Here is a 22,143-nt window from a genome sequence, read left to right as displayed (position 1 = left end):
ACAGAGTTGTAATAAGTTGTGTCTACAAAGAAGAAGTCTGAGGGAATTGGGACTAGAATGAGAGTTAGCAGATCAGTGCCGGATACTCTCGTAAATTGAGGAGTAAGAAAAAACAGGGATAGATGCTTGCCATGTCCCTTCAACTCTCCTATAATCTATCTCAGGCTCATTTCTTTATTTATTTGGTGTGGGTGGCTTTCTCCATGGGGAATACAGAAAAGCAAAACAAAAATCTTCCGACTAGCTGAAAGATCTTAGAGTAACAGCAGTACAGCAATTCCACTGATTAGCTGAATGGGCACTAAGTCCTAGTATTATGTTGTTACTCAGTCACAAGCTGCGTGTTGACTTTGTAACCATAGTGAATGGCTTGAAAACCGGATCCTGGGTTTATATGTGTCATTTTCCTCAGAGTGTGTATGTCAATGGAAATCAAGTCTTGATTAGTCCAAGCTCTTGCAGTTCAGAAATAATTTACATTAGCAGATAATTCCAAACTCTTTTATCTCTCCTCTTGGAATATATTGAATTATATTCCCTGCTAAGTTAAATGTTTTATGTTCAGCGTTGTTTTTTTTTTTTTTAATAAATTTAATTGTTTATTTATTTTTGTCTGTGTTGGGTCTTTGTTGCTGAGCACGGGCTTTCTCTAGTTGCAGCAAGAGGGGGTTACTCTTTGTTGTAGTGCGTGGGTTTCTTATTGCAGTGGCTTCTCTTGTTGCGGAGCGCGGGCTCTAGGCAAGCGGGCTTCAGTAGTTGTGGCACGCGGGCTCAGTAGCTGTGGTTCGCGGGCTCTAGAGCGCAGGCTCAGTAGTTGTGGTGCACGGGCTTAGTTGCTCCACGGTGTGTGGGATCTTCCCAGGCCAGGGCTCGCACCTGTGTCCCCTGCATTGGCAGGCGGATGCTTAACCACTGCGCCACCAGGGAAGTCCCGAAAGATCTATTTTTAAAGACGTATAATAAATTGTCCTTGTGGTCATTGTGGTAGGAATGACTTGAGATTCAACCTGTGTGACAGAACAATTTGAAACTCATTTTATAAATTAAGAAAAAAAGTATCAATCCAGTGATATTAGATAAAATCATTGAAAAAAACAGAACTAGCTTTTCCAGATGAAAAATGAGTGCCTCAATCCTTTGTGGAACCAATTTAAACTACTCTGGCCACCTGCCTAATATGTGTGAGTGCCCACCACTGTGTGTGGGCAGTTGGTGAGATAATTCCATTGTGCATAGGGGCACAGCCTTATTTGCTTCTGTGGAAGCTTGAATGTTGAAGTTTTCAGGAAAGAATCAATTGTCTTCTTTTCTCATGTATCTGTAACATTGTAGAAACTTTCCTGTGCTGTTAAAGACTCTACAAAGTAAGTTTTACTGGCTTACTTACCTTCTTACCTTCTCATGGCCAGAGCCACAGTTCTGGGAGATGGTTTGGTGAAGTGGGAGCTGTCTCTGGGGTCAGGGCAGGTTGCCTAGACTCATATCTGGGTTCCGCCACTTATTTGCTCTGTGACCTTGGGCAAGTCATTCACCTTCCCTTAGCTTCCTGTTCCTTACCTGTAAAGAGGGGCTGAAAGAGGAGCTCTCATTGGGCTTAAGAGGAGACTTAATAATAATATGTCTTAATATTTGCCCCTGAGATCAGCACATGTTATTTTGCCAGTTTTCTGATTTAGTAACTAATTCTTTCTTGTTGGACTTTTCAGTGTTTCCTTATGATACTTTTTGTGTTTAATATGGGGCAGGAGAGCAACATGTATAATAGAAATGGCCCAAATATGTCCTTATTCACAGACAGACAGACAGACACACACACACACGCACACGCACATGCACACGCACAGTTTTTCCTTGCATTCACTTCAGATGCCTTTGACAAGCTCACTGCCCATTTTCTTAATAAGAGGATCCTAATTGCAAACAATAGCAACTGTCAGGTTTTCAATGAACAGTATAATTGCAGATGTGACAAGGAAACCCTCTCTATAATCTGCCTCTGAGAGGCAGGGGCGGTGGACTTGGGTGTTGGACACAGATCATTTGATTGCAGAATTGTCATTTCTGAACTCTGTTGTCTGGACTGGGTCACTAGCTCCATTATGCACTTTGGTTTTGCAGAATTTATCACATCTTCTGCAGTAATCTCCCCAGAATGAAAAAGCACTTGAAGAACCTTCTTTTCGAATTACAGAGTATTCATTAGATAGGGAAATGAGATCCCCTCCCAATCAACACTGAATTACAGTGTAGAACCATATCTCTGACTGTGAACATGACTTTCAATCTGTGCCCTGACACAACTCTTGGAACATTTTTCTGCTCCATATTCACTTCCATGGCGATGATTAGTACAACATGAGATTTTTAGTGGTAGGAACAGCAAGCAAGCAGGCCATATAGATTTGTCCAGTTCCTTTTGGGCTTTCCTAGAACCGTTGCCATTAGCTGAGCTTAGGTGCCAGGTGCTGTGTAAAAGGTTTTACAAACATCCTTATTTAGTCTACAGTTGACCTTTGAGGTAAATCCAGGACAAAGATGTGGTTTCGAGATGTTAAGTAGCTAGCCAAACACTAGACTGATAAAACCTTAGGGCTAAGAGGGAAGAGATATGGGAACATATGTATATGTATAGCTGATTCACTTTGTTATAAAGCAGAAACTAACACACCATTGTGTTATATAGTATATATAACTTGTATATATATGTTATATAGTATATATATGTTATATAGTATAAGTATAAAGCAATTATACTCCAATAAAGATGTTAAAAAAACAAAAACAAAAACATTAGGGCTAAAGTTCAGACCAAGATCTGGACAATCCCAAAAGGGTCTGAGCCACCTGAAATCTCGGTGACATCTTGTACAGACTGTTCTGATGTCTGACAGTTGTTAGACATGGGGGTGTGGCTCTCTATGTATCTTTAGAGTAGTTTAGAAAAAAGAAAAAATTTGTAACGCCATCATTTTCTGGACTTCAGTATTTTCTGCCATTTTCAACTTTTTAGAACCAAATGGCACATTGGAAGACAAACATCTTCTGTTTCTAAATCGATGACCCATTTCTATTTTAAGCTTTCAGAGACTAATTCCTATTATTAAGTTAATCACCACATGGGAAGTGAGAAATCTGTCTTTTCAATTTTAAATGAGTTATAGCTGGAAAAACTGGAACATTTCTGGAGTTTGCTAATCTGTCCCAGAAGATGTGTTTCAATTTACAATCATCCAGAAATACCAGTTGACTGACCTCATGTCTCAACTCTAGTATGTAAATTGTTGAGTAGGTGACAGGGCAAAGCCAGAGGTGGCTTCTTATCTTGCAGCCTCCTTGGACCTCCATCAAAGCGCTTACCCTGTGATGATGTATGAATTGTCTGCCCAGCTGGTGCACTTGTAATTATCTTTGTGTACCTGGCACCTAGCATACCTTCAGGCAGACAGTAGGCACTAAATAAATGTTTGACAAATAAATGGAATGAATTGAATTCTTAATTTTTTCCCCTATTTTATCTGAAGATAATCAGGCCATATATCAAGGTTACAGATTTTGAAAAGAAGTTTGGTTAAACATGATGTGGTCCCCTCACACCCACTCGCTCTTCTGCCCCATGGCAGCACAAGCACATGCGTGGGCACCAATTAGCCTTTTTGTAATCTTCTGATTTCCCAACTCTTTGGAAACGTTTTCCTGGTTCGTTTGCATTTAAATGGCAATTTCCAGCATTGTAAGGGGAAACCATTTCCCAGGCATTTGATTTGCATCCGTCCGCAAGACGCTGTGTACAAAAATGCCAAGTTATATCAACATCTGCACGTTGGCCCTGCCTTGCCTTTTAGTAGCTTATGTCTCCCAGAATCCAAAGACTTCCTTAAGACCTGCTAAGTGTTCTGTTTTGTTTTGTTTAAAAAAAGGAAGCAAAGGGGGGAACCTGTCTCTTTGTTTGAAAACAAATATCAGGTGTAGCAAAAACCATGAAATTAATGTCTCTTGATGTGCAGCCAAATCTGAGCAAAACATAAACTTTAAGTAATTAGCCCTGTGTGTGTATATGTGCACGTGCACATGACTCCATTTCTTACCTGGAACCAAAAAGAAGGGACAGAGATTTAAGGAGAAGTGCTGCTCTGCCTGAAGACTTGTTTAACGACGCAAAACACAATGTAGTTGCTTCTTTCACCGAATTATCTGGTGCAGTGGGCTTTTTCACAGTAGGTTCTTATTATGACAGAACCCACTACTACCTAGTTAATGAAGTTGCAGCCTTTGATATGAAACCTTATGAAGTTCGGTAGAGCACAGGTGAGTTTTCAGAAAGGCACACATATCACCCAATGCCATTTTACCACCACATTTAGAGGAATAGTCTACCCCCTTAGGTAGTGAGTCTTGGAGAGCAGGACCTGTGTTTCTGCTTTCATAGGCACAGCCCCGGTGAAGATGGGCCTGTCCAGATATAGCAATTGAGTTGTAGATGTGTGCAATTCAAAAATCCAACTCCATGTGGCCATTTTTTATTTACTCGGTAGCATTTTAATTAGGAACAAGGAGAAAATAAGATGCAAATTTTAATTTATTCCAGGGAGAGCAGAAACGGCACTATTGTATCGAAAATGAAAGGAAACATTCATCCATTTTTGCTTGTGTAATAAGGTAGTCTAGCAATAAAATGAGAAAACAGCAAATATTTAAAATAGGAACTAGGCGTTCGAGGCAAAACTTAACTATATTTCCATTAAAATCTCATTTAATAGTTGATTTAGAATGAAGGCACCTGAGACTGCATTTTATTAAGTTTCATTTGCTTGTGCAAAATATCAGTAAAGAATTGCTCTTCGTGTAGAAAAATACACCAATAAAATAATTCTCACTCTTTGTTTTTTTTTTTGGTTAGGATACGCAGTTTTAATTGGATTTAAGGCATTATTTTATGAGTCTTTCTTTTTTTGCCTAACCCAGCTGTTGAAAATCCTTAGGCTCTTCAAGAATATGCTCTTCTTGGTCTGAATGTTCTTTTCTTTTTCAGAACTGCCTGCTGGTTGGGAAAAGATTGATGACCCTGTCTATGGTATCTACTATGTAGAGTAAGTGCCTGTTAAAACACATTTGAGTTTGCACCCTTCTGTAATTATTTACACTTCTGCTGAACAGAGTTTGCCATTGTGATAAGGCACAAACAGAATAATAATAGTAACATAATATTAATTTTATAATGAAAAAATATTCAGAAAATCTAATGATGATAAATTATATTATAAAATCCATGAGGGCAGTATTCATGTCTTCTGTTTATCACTGTATTACCAAAGCCCAACATAGTCCTGGCCTATGGCAGGTACTGAATAATAAGTATTAGTTGAATGAATGAGAAAAGCAAGGAGTCAGTACACTGAGTATGGGTTGTTTATCTTCAGGAAAAGATCAGTTTTGCCTATTTCTTGCCCTGCTTAAGTCTGAAGTTCTCAGTAATCATTTATTTATTCATTCAGACTTTCCAGAAGGGTCAGACAGATCTAAATAATATATGAAACGCTGCCGCAATTAAGAAGGAAATTGAGAACTAGCCTAAGTGGCAAGACTGTGTAAGCCTCTTTGCCTTTACCATACCTGTGGCTCCTGTGTTCCATTTCTAAGAGTCTCAAACCCTCATCACTACCTCTTTACCATGTACCTTATTGTAGCAAGAGGCATACACTTGGTCCTTTCATCACAGTTATATATTGGTAGGATGATACTCAAAGAAAATAAAAGAAACCTAAGTGGGTAAACATTGAAAAAATGTTTTACATCATTTCCTCTGAGAAAGATGAGTAATAATAAAAGATCTTACAAAAGAAACACATGCCATATAAATGTTCTATCATCAAAATCCTACCTGCCACAATGAAGATAACTTGGAACGCTTTCTATCACTGGAACGCTTTCTATCACTCATGCTGCTAGCAATGAAAAGTTATTCGTATAATACCCTGGTGATAGAAACATATGATGCAACAATGCCAGGCCATAAAATGCTCAGCATCTTATTGTAAAAAATTACGAGTTCAACATAGCAGGTGTCTTTGGTCAATACTCACATTGCCACCTCTTTACCTAACAGAAAGATTGGGAATGGGGGGCATTAGAAAGGCCAACTTGAATGCCATTTGCAGCAACATGACGCATCTAGAGATTATCATACTAAGTGAAGTAAGTCAGAAAGAGAAAAACAAATACCATATGATATTACTTATACGTGGAATCTAAAATATGACACAAATGAACCTACCTGTGAAACAGAAACAGGATCACAGACATAGAGAGCAGACTGGTGTTTACCAAGGGGGAGGGGATCTGGGGAGGGATGGAGTGGGAGGTTGGGGTGAGCAGATGTAGCCTTTTACATATGGAATGGATAGCAGCAAAGTCCTACTGCATGGCACAGAGAACTATGTTCAGTATCCTGTGATAAACCATGATGGAAAAGAACATTTTTTTAAAAAAGAATGTATACATATATATATATGTATGTATGTATAACCAAATCACTTTGCTGTACAGCAGTAATTAACACAACATTGTAAATCAACTATACTTCAATAAAAAAAAAATTTAATTTTAAAAAATTTAAAAGAGAAAGAAAGGTGATCTTAGTCTTTTCCCTGACCCTCATAAAATTCCTCTGTGTGCCCTACAGATCATTTTTCTCCCAGATATACAGTGGGGCTCCTGTCTAATTGGGGCTTGTTTTGAGTTCTCCCTCAAATAATTTGTGCATCAAAAGAGAAAAAGAATAAATGACTAGTAGCTTTGATGGATAAAGAGACTTGGAGTGAGGGGCGAGTTGTTACCTTACCATACATTTCTCCTCCCTGTCTTCTCAGATCCATGTGCCTGTGAATGTTAGACTATATCTTAGCATGAAATGGCCTACCAGAATTAGGAAATAAACAAGTAGTCCTATAATAGGAATTAAGGGTAGTCGGTCTATCCACCCTACTTGACAAGCCTGGCTTTAAAAAATAAAGCCTGGCTTGAAAAAATATTTTGAGTTCTAAATAATCACATAATAGGAATATTTTCAAACTTCTTATGAAGTATGATTTTGATGAAGGAAAAAAGATAGGAATATGTTTATGCTTGTGTGTCTGTGTACTATGTGTGTATATACATATACATACACTAAATAGGGTGATGGCAAAAAATATGCATTTGGATTTATATATATGTTTGTGTGTGTGTGTGTGTATTTTTATCTTGCCTTGGCCTTGTTAGTTTTGGAGCCATCTGAAGTATCTGGGTCTTTGTCACTTTGAACACATCACATTTGCTTAGGTTAGCTGCATTTGGAGTCTTTTTGCCTAAGGCTTATCCTTTGAATCCTGACTCCATGCCTATTGATCAGAATAGTTGACAGATGTTGGTAGAGTCCTTCTTTTAACTTGATCGTTTGGGAAATGCTTATGCTTCCGTGAACTCTGTTGTAGAAAGTTACGCAGAATTTCTGGCATTACTTATTACAGACAACACCACATCTTCACTTTAATCTCCTTTTAAAATAATTCTATAATCGACTTCTTGTTGAATTAAAGAAACACCCTCCCGTCACGTGATTCCTTGGGCATTTGGCAGAGTCAGTGGTTATAATCCTGGGACTTGAAAGCAGGCCAGTCTGAGCTTGAATCCTCTTTACTGTTGACTAGTTCTGTTTTGTTAGGTGAGCTGTTTCTTAACTGCTCAGAAACTTCCCTTCCTTATCCATAAAATAGGAATAAAAATAGGACCTCTATCCTAGCATTTATTGAAGATTTTAAAAATAAAATGCATGTAAAGCTGGTAGCACAGTGCTTGGGACAAATAAGCAGTCAGTATATGGAAACCATTCATTTTTGTTTTTATTTGATCGTATCTTCCTAACTGTGCTTTTTGACACAAGGTGCTCAACATCTCAGACCACCTGCTTTGCTCAGGTCTAATCAAGGGACTTGGACTGATTGGCTTTTTGCTTGTGGGATGCAATGTTTCCTAACTGAATGCAATCTGCCTTCTGCTCCAGCCACATCAACAGGAAGACACAATATGAGAACCCGGTTCTAGAAGCCAAACGGAAGAAGCAGCTGGAGCAACAGCAGCAGCAGCAGCAGCAGCCAGAAGGTTCGCTCTCCCGTGATCTGTGGGCCAAGGAGCTCCGGGCAAAGCCTGGGCGCTGACACCCCCGTGTGGTCAGAACTGGCCACGGGCATCAAGTCCTTTGCCGTGCTGGGGACTGGATGTCCTGGAAGGGTGGAGAGTAATGCAGAGCCTCTGCTAGATTCCATACCCTGAACCTGGACAGCTAAAGTGGGGGGCCCAGTTGAAAAGCACCCAATCTCCACTCTAATTTAGAAAGGGGCTGCCGTTAGATTGGAGAACGTTTCTGATGGTGAAAGAACTACCTTGTGCTCAGTAGCTTTTGCACAGCACCTGGTATCTAAATCCAAACCACTTTTCGCACGTTAAGAGGAGGTGCTGGGTATGGAACTAACTTTTAATTTTAGGAACATTACATATAAGAATCAGAAGACGCTGTTAATTTTCAGTGCTTTTAAAAAACTACAAGTTAGTTCACGCTCTTCACAAAAATATGAACAATTCAGGAGTGGAGAACATATAAGTTCTCCATTTAAGCCAGTGGAGGTCCTACTGGTTCCCATCCCACTCTCAGCAATAAACACTGTGCAGAAATTTTCTGGGGATGTACAAATATGCATCTTTTTACAAAAAGTAGATCATAATTTATATATATTAATATATTATGTATTTGTATATGTATTAGTTTTGTGACCTGTTTTTGTCACTTAAATATATTTCTTGCACAAATTTCAATGCTACTTAATATAGATTTACCTCTTTTTAACCTTTAAATTTTTTTTTAACATCTTTATCGGAGTATAATTGCCTTACAGTGGTGTGTTAGTTTCTGCTTAATAACAAAGTGAATCAGCTATACGTATACATATAGCCCCATATCCCCTCCCTCTTGCATCTCCCTCTCACCCTCCCTATCCCACCCCTCAAGGTGGTCACAAAACACTGAGCTGATCTCGCTGTGCTATGCATCTGCTTCCCACTAGCTATCTATTTTACATTTGGTAGCGTATATATGTCCATGTCACTCTCTCACTTCGTCCCAGTTACCCTTGCCCCTCCCCGTGTCCTCAAGTACATTCTCTACATCTGCGTCTTTATTCCTGTCCTGCCCCTAGGTTCTTCAGAACCATTCTTTTTTTTTAGATTGCATATATATGTGTTAGTATACGGTATTTGTTTTTCTCTTTCTGACTTACTTCACTCTGTATGACAGACTCTAGGTCCATCCACCTCACTACAAATAACTCTGTTTCGTTTCTTTTTATGGTTGAGTAATATTCCATTGTATATATGTGCCACATCTTCTTTATCCATTCATCTGTCAGTGGACACCTAGGATGCTTCCATGTCCTGGCTATTTTAAATAGTGCTGCCATGAACATTGTGGTGCATGTCTCTTTTTGCATTATGGTTTTCTCAGGGTATATGCCCAGTTGTGGGATTGCTGGGTCGTATGGTAGTTCTATTTTTAGTTTTTTAAGGAACCTCCATACTGTTCTCCATAGTGGCTGTATCAATTTACATTCCCACCAACAGTGCAAGAGGGTTCCCTTTTCTCCACACCCTCCCCAGCATTTATTGTTTGTAGATTTTTTGATGATGGCCATTCTGACCACTGTGAGGTGATACCTCATTGTAGATTTGATTTGCATTTCTCTAATGATTGGTGATGTTGAACATCCTTTCATGTGTTGGTTGGCAATATGTATATCTTCTTTGGAGAAACGTCTGTTTAGGTCTTCTACCCATTTTTGGATTGGGTTGTTTGTGCTTTTGGTATTGAGCTGTATGAGCTGCTTGTATATTTTGCAGATTAATCCTTTGTCAATTGCTTCATTTGCAAATATTTTCTCCCATTCTGAGGGTTGTCTTTTTGTCTTTTTTATGGTTTCCTTTGCCGTGCAAAAGATTTTAAGTTTCATTAGGTCCCATTTGCTTATTTTTGTTTTTATTTCCATTTCACTAGGAGATGGGTCAAAAAGGATCTTGCTGTGATTTATGTCATAGAGTGTTCTGCCTGTGTTTTCCTCTAAGAATTTTATAGTGTCTGGCCTTACATTTAGGTCTTTAATCCATTTTGAGTTTATTTTTGTGTATGGTGTTAGGGAGTGTTCTAATTTCATTCTTTTACGTGTAGCTGTCCAGTTTTCCCAGCACCTCTTATTGAAGAGGCTGTCTTTTCTCCATTGTATATTCTTGCCTCCTTTATCAAAGATAAGATGACCATATGTGGGTGGGTTTATCTCTGGGCTTTATATCCTGTTCCACTGATCTATATTTGTATTTTTGTGCCAGTACCATACTGTCTTGATGACTGTAGCTTTGTAGTATAGGCTGAAGTCAGGGAGCCTGATTCCTCCAGCTCCGTTTTTCGTTCTCAAGATTGCTTTGGCTCTTCAGGGTCTTTTGTGTTTCCATACAAAGTGTGAAATTTTTTGTTCTACTTCTGTGAAAAATGCCATTGGTAGCTTGATAGGGATTGCATTGAATCTGTAGATTGCTTTGGGTAGTATAGTCATTTTCACAATGTTGATTCTTCTAATCCAAGAACATGGTATATCTCTCCATGTGTTTGTATCATTTTATCTTCCAGGTCACTTATCCGTTCTTCTGCCTTTGGTATTCTGCTATTGATTCTTTCTAGAGAATTTTAAATTTCATTTATTTTGTTGTTCATCACTGTTGGCTGTTTTGTTCTTTTAGGTCCTTGTTAAACGTTTCTTGTATTTTCTCCATTCTATTTCCAAGATTTTGGATCATCTTTACTATCATTACTCTGAATTCTTTTTCAGGTAGACTGCCTATTATACTCTTCATTTGTGTGGTCTGGTGGGTTTTTAGCTTGCTCCTTCATCTGCTGTGTGTTTCTCTGTCTTCTCATTTTGCTTAACTTACTGTGTTTGGGGTCTTCTTTTCGCAGGCTGCAGGTTCATAGTTCCTGTTGTTTTTGGTGTCTGCCCCCAGTGGCTAAGGTTCGTTCATTGGGTTGTGTACGCTTCCTGGTGGAGGGGACTAGTGCCTGTGTTCTCGTGGATGAGGCTGGATCTTTCTGGTGGGCAGGACCACGTCCGGTGGTGTGTTTTAGGGTGTCTGTGACCTTATTATGATTTTAGGCAGCCTCTCTGCTAATGGGTGGGGTTGTGTTCCTGTCTTGCTAGTTGTTTGGCATAGGGTGTCCAGCACTGTAGCTTGCTGGTCGTTGAGTGGAGCTGGGTCTTAGCGTTGAGATGGAGATCTCTGGGAGAGCTTTCACCATTTGATATTATGCGGAGCCAAGAGGTCTCTGGAGGACCTATGTCCTGAACTTGGCTCTCCCACCTCAGAGGCACAGCCCTGACACCCGGCTGGAGCACCAAGACCCTGTCAGCCACACAGCTCAGAAGAAAAGGGAGGAAAAAAAAGAAAGAAGAAAGAAGGAAGGAACGAAGGGAGGGAGGGAGGAAAAGAAAAGTTATTAAAATAAATTTTTTTTAAAAAAATAAAAAGTAATTTGAAAAAAGGAAGAAGAGAGCAACAAAACCAAAAAAACAAATCCACCAATTATAACAAGCGCTAAAAACTATACGGGGAAAAAAAAAAAAAAGACAGAACCCTAGGACAAATGATAAAAGCAAAGCTATACAGAAAAAATCACAGAAAGAAGCATACACACTCACAAAAAGAAAAAAAGGAAAAGCAAAAAGATTATCTATATATTAAAAAAAACGAAGAGAGCGACCAAATCAATAAACAAATCTACCAATGATAATAAACTCTAAATACTAAACTATGATAAACATAAAAGCAGAAACAAATTAGATGCAGGAAGCAAACCCCATGTCTACAGTTGCTCCCAAAGTCCACCACCTCAGTTTTGGGATGATTCGTTGTCTATTCAGGTATTCCACAGATGCAGGGTACGTCAAGTTGATTGTGGAGATTTAATCTGCTGCTCCTGAGGCTGCTGGGAGAGATTTCCCTTTCTCTTCTTTGTTCGCACAGCTCCTGGGGCTCAGCCTTGGATTTGGTCCTGCCTCTGCGTGTAGGTCGCCTGAGGGCGTTCCTACAGACAGGACAGGGTTAAAGGAGCAGCTGATTCGGGGCCTCTGGCTCACTCAGGCCAGGGGGAGGGAGGGGTATGGAGTGCGGGGCGAGCCTGCAGCGGCAGAGGCCGGCGTGACATTGCACCAGCCTGAGGCGCACCGTGTGTTCTCCCGGGGAAGTTGTCCCTGGATCACGGGACCCTGGCAGTGGTGGGCTGCATGGGCTCCCGGGAGGGGAGGTGTGGAGAGTGACCTGTGCTCGCACACAGGCTTCTTGGTGGCGGCAGCAGCAGCCTTAGCATCTCATACCCGTCTCTGGGGCCCGTGCTGATAGCCGCGGCTCGCGCCCGTCTCTGGAGCTCGTTTAGGTGGCGCTCTGAATCCCCTCTCCTCGCGCACCTTGAAACAGTGGTCTCTTGCCTCTTAGGCAAGTCCAGGCTTTTCCCCGGACTCCCTCCCGGCTAGCTGTGGTGCACTAACCCCTTCAGGCTGTGTGCACGCCGCCAGCCCCAGTCCTCTCCCTGGGATCCGACCAAAGCCCGAGCCTCAGCTCCCAGCCCCTGCCCACCCCAGCGTGTGAGCAGACCAGCCTCTCGGGTTGGTGAGTGCTGGTCGGCACTGATCCTCTGTGCAGGAATGTCTCTGCTTTGCCCTCTGTACCCCTGTTGCTGTGCTCTCCGCCGTGGCTCCGAAGCTTCCCCTCCGCCACCTCCCGTCTCCACCCGCGAAGGGGCTTCCTAATGTGTGGAAACTTTTCCTCCTCCACAGCTCCCTCCCAGAGGTGCAGATCCTATCCCTATTTTTTTGTCTCTGTTTTTTCTTTTTTCTTTTGCCCTACCCAGGTACGTGGGGAGTTTCTTGCCTTTGGGGAGGTCTGAGGTCTTCTGCCAGCGTTCAGTAGATGTTCTGTAGGAGTTGTTCCACATGTAGATGTGTTTCTGATGTATTTGTGGGGAGGAAGGTGATCTCCATGTCTCACTCCTCCGCCATCTTGAAGGTTTCCTACCTTGTAATTTTTAATGACTGCATATTATTCCCTTTTATGAATCTCTGCACTTCATTTAGCCATCTGTTTATTAATAGATGCTTAGGTGTTTCCTCATTTTTCATTGCAATCTTTAAAAATAATAGGCTTAGTACCCCTTCAATGTAATAAGTGAATATCAGGTATATGTGTATCAAGTATAATACTTCTCTTATTATAATATTGAATATAATAAATATAGACCATAGCATGGAAGTTGGCAAACTTTTTCTGTAAATGGCCATATAATAAATACTTTAGGCTTTGCTATTCATACAGTCTCTATTAAAACTGCTCATCTCTGCCCGTATGGTATGAAAACAGCTACAGACTATATGTAAACAAGTGGACATGGCTGTGTTTCAGTGAAACATTATGTGTGAACACTAAAATTTGAACCTCATGTAATTTTCATGTGTTACAAAATATTCTTTTTAGATTTTTTTCAATCATTTAAATATGTAGAAACCATTCTTGACTTACAAGCTTTATAAAAATAGACATTAGGACCAGTTTGGCCTATAAGTCATAGTTTGACAACCACTGCCATAGACCGTATTTTAGAGAGAGTGTGTTTGTATGTGTCTATGTGTGTGTGAGTATACTTACCCATTGAAAAGGTCTCCTTTCTACCTTAATCTCTTTCTATTTAAAACTTTTTAAAAAATTTTTTATGAGTTTGGGGAATGGGAGTGTACAATTGATATATGAGTGTTAAAATTGATGTACATATACATCATTAGCTTAGCTGGAAAAGTGACTTTGGGGTAGATCTCAAGGGTCACTCGTAGTGGGTTATTTCTGGGCCTCCAAAGTGAGTACGACTTAGGACTGAGGAGTTTTAGTAATGGGTCCCATTTGGGTTTGAGAGATGATAGGGGATCTCACCTTAGTAAACTGCTACAATCCACCTTCACTGCCCAAGACAAGCAGGCTTCAGCAGCCCAACCTAGGTCTAAATTGCATTAGAGAAGTTTCTCCCATACTGGGCCAGCTTTAGTTAACTCTGTATCTTTCCTGATATTTTTTACTTGGTCTCACTTTGTACTCTCCAGCCAGAGAGAGCTGGAGATTTTATTAGTTGTATTTTTATTGGTTGTATTTCTGTCCTCAAAGATCTTAGGAGAAAGCGACAGAAACACACACACACACACACACACACACACGCACGCACACAGTGGGAGGGACCTTATTATCCTTAACATAGAGTGGGGTTAGGTACCAGTTTCTTTTCATTCGAAGCTCTCTGCTTCTGGTTTTATAGGTTTGGGTAGTTTTATAATGAAGAAGAAGGTGAATCCTAAGTAAGGCGACCTACGTAAGTAATCTTAAGTAAGCAAATGGAAGGAAAAACAGCAAACTGTTTCTTGTCTTCTTGTAGAATGGACAGAAGATCATTCATCGCTCGTGCCTCCTATTATTCCAAACCACCCCCCAAGCAATCCGGAGCAGGCCAGAGAAGCTCCACTTCAGGGTAAAGTGTTTTTATAATTGCATCCTAATTTGGCTCAAAATTTTAACTTTTTTAGAGAAACTTTAAAGAGTGGAATCTTGTAACACCCAAGTCATTCCAAAGAAATGTTCCTAGACAGTTCTTTGTTGTGGGCTGTCCTGTATGTATTGTAGGACACTGAGCAGTGTTCCTGGCCTCTACCCACTAGGTGCCAGGAGAATCCCTCCCACTTTGTGACAAACAAGTCCCCAGATATTGCCAAATGCCCCTTGGGGGGGGGGGGAATCATCTTAGAGTTGTGAATCCTTGATTTCGAGACCACAGATATTTAATATTGTGTTAAATAAGATACACTGAAAATTCAGCACTAGATATTTCAAGATTCTAGTCAACGTATTTGCTTTTGACTAAGATTTTCTTGTAAATGTAAAGTGATTTGATATTATTGTGTTGTAAACTCTAACCTCTATTCTTGCTGCAGTTTGGGCATTTATGCATGTTTTACATCGCTTCACTGGGTCTCACTTATTTACATTCACAAGTAGTATGCATCCCCTACAGAGATTCCTTTTTGAAAATTGGAAGCTCCAGAATCTTGCTACTTTCAGGCCTCATTACTCTTAAGGGATAGAAAAGGTTTGGGGGTTTTTTGTTTAGTTTTTTTCTTTTAAATAAAAAAAATAGAACAAGCAGCATATTTGATAGGGTTGGGGAGTTTGTGTTACAGAACCATGAAAAAAACTGTAAAATTTGTGTTCCTTCTCTCAACATTTTAAAAGAAATAAATAATTGTGTCAGATATTAAAAGATAAGTAGAATAACTCTTTTCCCTAATTTTCATTCCTCCATTGTAATTTTCATAAGAAAAATTGTTTCCCTTTTAGCTGATATTGTCATGAGATTGGTATTAATATCAACTTATGTAAAATAATTTCATACTTTTCTATGATGTTAATGGTTTTAATACAGATAGAACATAGAAGATAATAACATATTAATTCATATCAACATGATTGGGGCCTGCTTTGTATTCTTTTAAATATGAAATTCCTCTGTGGCCTCATGTTGTCTTATTTTCCTGCTCATGGTAAGTTAGCTACACTAACTTTTCAGTTCCTTGAACCTCTTTTCAATTCCTTAGATCAGCAAAACTATGGACCACATCAGGGCCTTTGCATATGCTGTTCCCTGTGTGCAGCTGTCTTTTCCTCCCACTCTTTGCTTTGCTAACTTCTACTCATCTAAGGTTTTTGCTGGATTCCCCTGTCTTATTCACTCTTCCCATCCTAAACTTCTTATTTCTAGAATTTAACTGTTGATAATTAGTGTTTATTTGTGTTTAATTATCTAACAATAGTTTCCTCTTCAGACTTTAAATCCTATGGAGGCAGGAGACTGGTTTTATTTCCCACTGGGGGATACCCCGAACTAGACCTAGTCGCCTCTGCTAAATTTATTATTGTGTGAAACAACGTATGTACATCCATGATAACCAGCCTAGCTTCCTTAAAGAATTGTCTTAGAGATTAAATCAATTAAAGCTTTAAAGTTTCAGGTTCTGGGTGCCACATGCTTAGTGCACCAGCTGAGTTAAGAGTCCACATGGAATTGATCTCTATTAGGAACTTTATCTCAGATTCTTCTCTTGTTTTAGGCCTTTCTTTCCTTTTCTTTTTTACTTTAGTCCTCTAGGCTCCCATAGTGGTTAGGGTTTGGGAGAGGCTCACTGAACTCCCTGTGGGAACTAGTCATTATTCTTAAAACCCTTCTACTCCATAGTCTCTACATTGATTCTTGTCTTTCACATATAGTCATATCTTTGGAATATAATGGATACAGAAGCCAGTTTAAATCCATACCCTTTGACTCCAAGCTGCAATTGTGAGAAACATTAAATTGGATATTATCATCATAGGTTACAACTCTGAGTTCCCTGCCTGCTGGTTAAGCATCCTGGTCTATGTTCCTGACAGTACTCTCAGGAAGAAGCTGTATAGCTAATAGGGTTGATTGTTTGATATTAATTTTGCTAAGTTCACTGCTCAACTAAACTTGCTTCTGATCAAGAGTGTACTTCTCATCCCAGCAAATGATAATTTTAAAGAGATCTGCTCTTGGGAAATCTCTCCATCTTCCACCTTAATACTCAGAGAGAGATTTTTGTAGCTGCCCGTTTACCCCACCCACTTCACCACCACCATCATCAAAATAATAGCCTACATTTATTGAGCTCTTTTATGCAGCAGCCACCTCCCTAAGCACTTTACCTATGTTATCTGTCCACAGTTCTTCCTTACAACCATCATGTGAATGTTGAGGTTGGTACCCTCATTACCTCCACTTATGCATCCGACCCTCAGGCAGAGAGAGGTTTAGTAACTTGCCCAAAGCCACACAGCCAGGAAGTAGTAGAGCACAGATTTGAACCCTAGCTGTCATTAGGAACAGCTTAGCTTTTGGCTAACACCTTTTTGTTGTAGTTTTTTGTGGGTTACTTCATTGCATAGTCTCAATGTGTGCCATCCAGTTTGGCTGCTACTGGCTACATGTTACCAGTTAAATTCAAGTTCATTACAATTAAAAACTCAAAAATTCAGTTCCTCGGTTCCACTAGCCATGTTTCAAGGGCTCAAGAGCTGCGTGTGACCAGCAGCTGCCACGTTGGACAGTGCAGATACAGAGCATTTCCTGCGTCACAGGACGTGCTCTTGGACAGCACTAGTGTAGGGTATTCAAACAGTATTACCAAGAATAGTGCAGCTTGGCAGAGAAGCAAGCACCTATGGTTTATTCAGGAATAGATGTTTGGGCCGAGACCCAGAAGATCCTGATTCAGTGAGTCCAGGGCAGCCCCTACATCTTTAAAAAGTTGCCCAGGTGGTCCTCACACATAACCACATCTACAAGTGGTGACTAGTAAAGAGATTAGCATCGCTTAGAAAATGACACGTGCCACAGGGCTGCAGCAGAGAGCTCCACATTCCACTGCTTGTGGGTAGAAAAGCATTTCTTTTCCAAAACTACAATAACTGATGATCTACCCATACATAAAATGTAATAAAATGTGCATAAATGTGAAACCCTCTGATCTTCCCTCCCTAGTTAAGTGTTGAAACAGGAAGTCAGTGGTGTAATTTCAATGTCTTCTTCATGTCTCTTAAGCTGAAAACATTCTGAGCTCAAAATATGCTAATGGCTTTAAAACATTTCATTTAGATAATCTGCCAGATACATTTTTACATTTTCTAACTTTGCCTATAATCAGGGTGGGAAACTTACACACTCAACCACCTCTTTCTGCCTTCTCAACGACACGTTAAATCTCATTTCTTTGCGTTGTTGTTCATTCATTCATTCAGCACACGTTTTTGGAGCACATACAATGAAACAGGCCACGTTCTACACACTGGATATACAAGCAGAAATCCTTATGGGGTTTCCATTTTAGTGTTGTATGGGTGGGCATGTGCAGTGCCCCTCCTGCAAGGGGCTGGGGAGAGGGAGACAAAACCCCCAACCAATAAGTAAGATGTATACTGCGTGGGATGGTGGTAAATGCTAACAACAGAAATGAAGCAGGTAAGGGGGATTGTGAATGTTGAAGGAGGTATTGCAGTTTTTAATACGGTGGACAGAGAAAGTCTCACTGAGAAGGTGATGCTATTGATGTCTTTGCATAAGTGAAATACATTTCCCTTCGAGCTCGCCCTAGTAACCTCTGCCTCAAGAATGTCTGCTATTCACATATCCCAAAAGGGAAAATTTGGGGGTTATCTCAACGGTCCTCGATTTTCCATCTAGTAATTACCATAGCAACTGTTTCAGTACAAGCCCTGGCTGCGCTTGACATCACCTCCGTGGCACTCTGGCAGACGACTTCGCATGGTGAATCCTGCTAGGTCTCACCTTTCATTAGCCACGGTGACAGGGCTGTAGTTTGTCGTGCTTCCCACCAGCCTTGGGACTGCTCTAGAGAGGAGGAGGTGAGTGAGCAGACCTGTGACTCCAGGCAATTTAAAACAGCCTTCTTAAGAGCCAGAAACTTTTGAAGTGTGCAATTAAAGATTGTATGTATGCCCAGAGACCTTTTAAAAAAGATACAGCTAACCAAAAATAACTTTCCTTCCTGGGTGCCAGCCTGGTACTACAGGGGTATATAGAGACATGGAGACTTTTTCTCCTGTTCGTTTGTTTTATTATTTTTTAATTTTTATTTATTTATTTATTTGTATAACATTTTTGATAGAAAAGAAATAGGGCATGTGGAGAAGCTGTGGTCAGGGTGGGAGATGGGAAATATAATTAGGAGAGTTGAAAGAGTCTGAGCATAGAATGATGTTCACTCCCCGGGGTAATCAGGGAAATTCCAATGAGCTTCTTAATTACAGAGAAATGCCCAAACCCAAAATAAAATTTTGGGTTTGTGTACAAAATGTTATTTGTGAATGTTATCAAGAAAACTCAATAAATCCTTAGGTAGCATGTTTGGAAGCTGTATATCTATTAATTTATTTTAAACAAGACAACTGAATTTGGAGCCATCTGGCTCTTGTTACTGTTTTGTTTAGTTCAGGTTTTTTTCTTTTTCCTTAAATATTCTAAGCCACATGTCCTAAACGTTTTTTAAATATTAAGTTTTAGCAGCAGACATATCTAGGCAATTCCACAAATTGTTAAACGATGCAAATGAACAGGAAAAATCAGGTGAATTTTAGAATTCAATTCACAGTAGAGTTATGACTCTTTAATTTTTAATATAGTGATTCTCCATTTTTATCAAGTTATTCTTTGTGACTCTACTATGTCTCCTAGTATTATCTATTTAGTTTGAGAATGAATTTTCTGTTTGTCTGAAAGCTAAAGTTTTTGCTTAATTGGTTTTATAAGTGGAAGCCAAGCACAGGGCAATATATTGGAAGCCATACTGGAAAATATAAACGATGACAAAACAGAAGACACCAAGCAAAGACCCGCTCCTCTTTCTCTGAAGAACTTCACGTAGCTTGTTGTCAGACTACATGAACTAAAACTAGGGATCCATGTCAGACGATGGACACCAATGTCATCCTTCTCTTACATTTTCTTTTGGATCTTTGTGCTGACACACTATGTACCCTAGCCCCCTCCTTACACAAAGGGGCCTAGGAACTCCCTTAGTACTGAAATCAAGAGAGGACTTTCTTAGGGCACCTTTGTGCCCACATGCCCCAGCACAGGAGCTTGGAGAAGTTATCTCTAAGTTCTTATCATTTCTTAGTTAATTCATCTTTTCACTCCTGGTGATGTTCCTTACACATTTCTTGTTTTAATCCAGGCAAACCCTTTTTTACACGAAACCCTTCAGAGTTGAAAGGCAAATTCATTCACACGAAGCTGCGGAAAAGCAGTCGTGGCTTTGGCTTCACGGTCGTTGGAGGGGATGAGCCTGACGAGTTTCTGCAGATCAAGAGCTTGGTCCTAGATGGTCCCGCCGCGTTGGACGGCAAGATGGAAACAGGTATGAGACACCACATGGTCCTGTGTGGTCAGGACCAGATGACACCATGATTTCATAAGTTTGTAAGTGTCCTTTAGAAACTTGGCGAATGAACAAGGTTCCTGCACTAAGTAAATGCATTCCCTGGTATAAATGAAAAGCTTTGAAGCATTTTAACATTTCCCCATTTTGGGGAACTGTTAGGGTGCTGTTGAGTACAGTAAGGCAGTAATTTACTAAAAATGTAGATCCATTTGAATAAATGATTCTCACCTTGGTTTTTTATAGTGAGAATTTTTTTCAGAAGAAAGCTCCAATGTTCTTTCAATGATCATTATATTCTCATTAGCAGGGAAGACACTAGATGCTACAAAAATGCCTGATTAGCATAAAATAACTAATAGAAGCAGTCTCTTTGTGCTTTACGGTACTACCCCCAAACAGTTTCAGTTCAGCTTCCTATCGGTAGGATTTGATAGTATAAAATTGATATAACTTTTCTGGGCACTGTTTTTTTAACCGTCAACTCTTTTGCAGGAGATGTGATTGTGAGTGTGAACGACACCTGTGTTTTGGGACACACACACGCACAAGTTGTGAAAATCTTCCAGTCCATTCCCATCGGTGCCAGCGTGGATCTTGAACTCTGCCGAGGTTATCCATTGCCTTTTGACCCAGATGACCCCAACACGAGTTTAGTGACCTCTGTGGCCATTTTGGATAAAGAACCAATTATTGTGAATGGGCAAGAGACCTATGACTCGCCGGCTAGTCACAGCAGTAAAACAGGCAAAGTCAATGGCATGAAGGACGCCAGGCCAAGCAGCCCTGCAGACGTGGCTTCAAATGGTTCCCATGGTTACCCCAATGACACTGTCTCTTTGGCTTCCTCCATAGCCACTCAGCCAGAACTCATAACTGTTCATATAGTCAAAGGGCCAATGGGCTTTGGTTTTACTATTGCGGACAGTCCTGGAGGTGGCGGCCAAAGAGTGAAACAGATCGTCGACAGTCCAAGGTGCCGAGGCCTGAAGGAAGGGGATCTTATAGTGGAAGTTAACAAGAAGAACGTGCAGGCTCTGACTCACAACCAAGTTGTGGACATGCTGATCGAATGTCCAAAGGGAAGTGAGGTCACATTGTTAGTGCAACGAGGAGGTATGTAGATTTATTATCTTTCATTGTTTTTAAACCCAAATCCATTATTGTACTTACTGGTTATCAGGTAGCTACTTGGGGCTTTCTGCATGTCTGTTCCTTTAAGATCATTTTTATTTAAATATTGGGAAATGCATTCAAAATGCCTTCTGATTTCTCTAAATGCTAGCCTCTTTAGAATAAAGGTTATGTTTATACTTTATGTATTTATACAAAGGGACATGCAGCTAGAGTGATACTGTTACCGAAAGTGGGGTCTGGCTGCTTGCCACTCAAAAGCTAATAAAGAGGCAAGCTTGGTGGAAAGGAAAGTTTGTTTTATTTCAGAGGCGGGCAACCTGGGGGGAGGGGGGACTCATGTCCAAAGGCCAATTCCCCCGCAGCAGACAGTCAGTGGGCAAGAGTTTTTATAGCCAGAGGGAGAGGGTTACAATGCAGAAACAGCACAGTCAGCTCTGACAGTCATCTTGAAATTGGCCAAGCAGTGGTCTGATCAGTGTCATCTTGATTGTTTCAAGTACAGTTAGTCTTCAGTTCCAGGGTCAGTTTGTTCCCGTTTCTTTGAGACCAGTTCTCAGAATTGTGGCAGCTTCTGTCATGGCTGCAGTCTGGTCATCATGTAGTTAATTTCTTCCACCTGGTGTGGGTTTCTGTATCTACAAACCAGCTCAAAGGATATGGCTATGAATGTTTAGCCCTTGAGAAGGAACTAAAGGTCCCTGACTTTGCTTAATGACTAAACTGTTATTATTTGGTTCTGTTTGACTGTTTTCCTTAGCTTCTGCATTTTCTCACTTCTCTGATTAAACTTATTCTTTGAGTAAAGTTTTTCAATAGACAAAGGTGGAGGACATGGTCGGGAAAGGACCATAGGGTCCTGCTCTGTTTCAGTACCTTT

The 22,143-nt window shown here is 40.3% G+C and overlaps 1 protein-coding gene across 20 annotated transcripts in view; it reads left to right on the top strand.

Moving 5' to 3' along the window:
* MAGI1 (membrane associated guanylate kinase, WW and PDZ domain containing 1) overlaps positions 1 to 22,143 on the top strand; it is a gene marked incomplete at both ends in the record, with an annotated part of 616,726 nt that overhangs the window by 514,172 nt on the left and 80,411 nt on the right. For 17 of the 20 annotated variants that reach the window (XM_082663456.1, XM_082663457.1, XM_082663454.1 and 14 more), the window contains 5 exons: positions 5,030 to 5,087; positions 8,039 to 8,136; positions 14,540 to 14,632; positions 19,926 to 20,108; positions 20,625 to 21,245. In XM_082663456.1, the coding sequence (XP_082519582.1) occupies positions 5,030 to 5,087; positions 8,039 to 8,136; positions 14,540 to 14,632; positions 19,926 to 20,108; positions 20,625 to 21,245 (1,053 nt within the window). Of the gene's footprint in view, positions 1 to 5,029; positions 5,088 to 8,038; positions 8,137 to 14,491; positions 14,633 to 19,925; positions 20,109 to 20,624; positions 21,246 to 22,143 lie in introns of all 20 variants that reach the window. The other 3 variants (XM_082663453.1, XM_082663459.1, XM_082663458.1) reach the window with 1 other exon arrangement.

This window comes from Grampus griseus (assembly GCF_964374135.1).
Source record: "Grampus griseus genome assembly, chromosome: 10".
Taxonomy (NCBI): Eukaryota; Metazoa; Chordata; class Mammalia; order Artiodactyla; family Delphinidae; genus Grampus; species Grampus griseus.
Note: the sequence above shows the minus strand (reverse complement) of the source record. Positions and strands in the feature narration are given on the sequence as shown.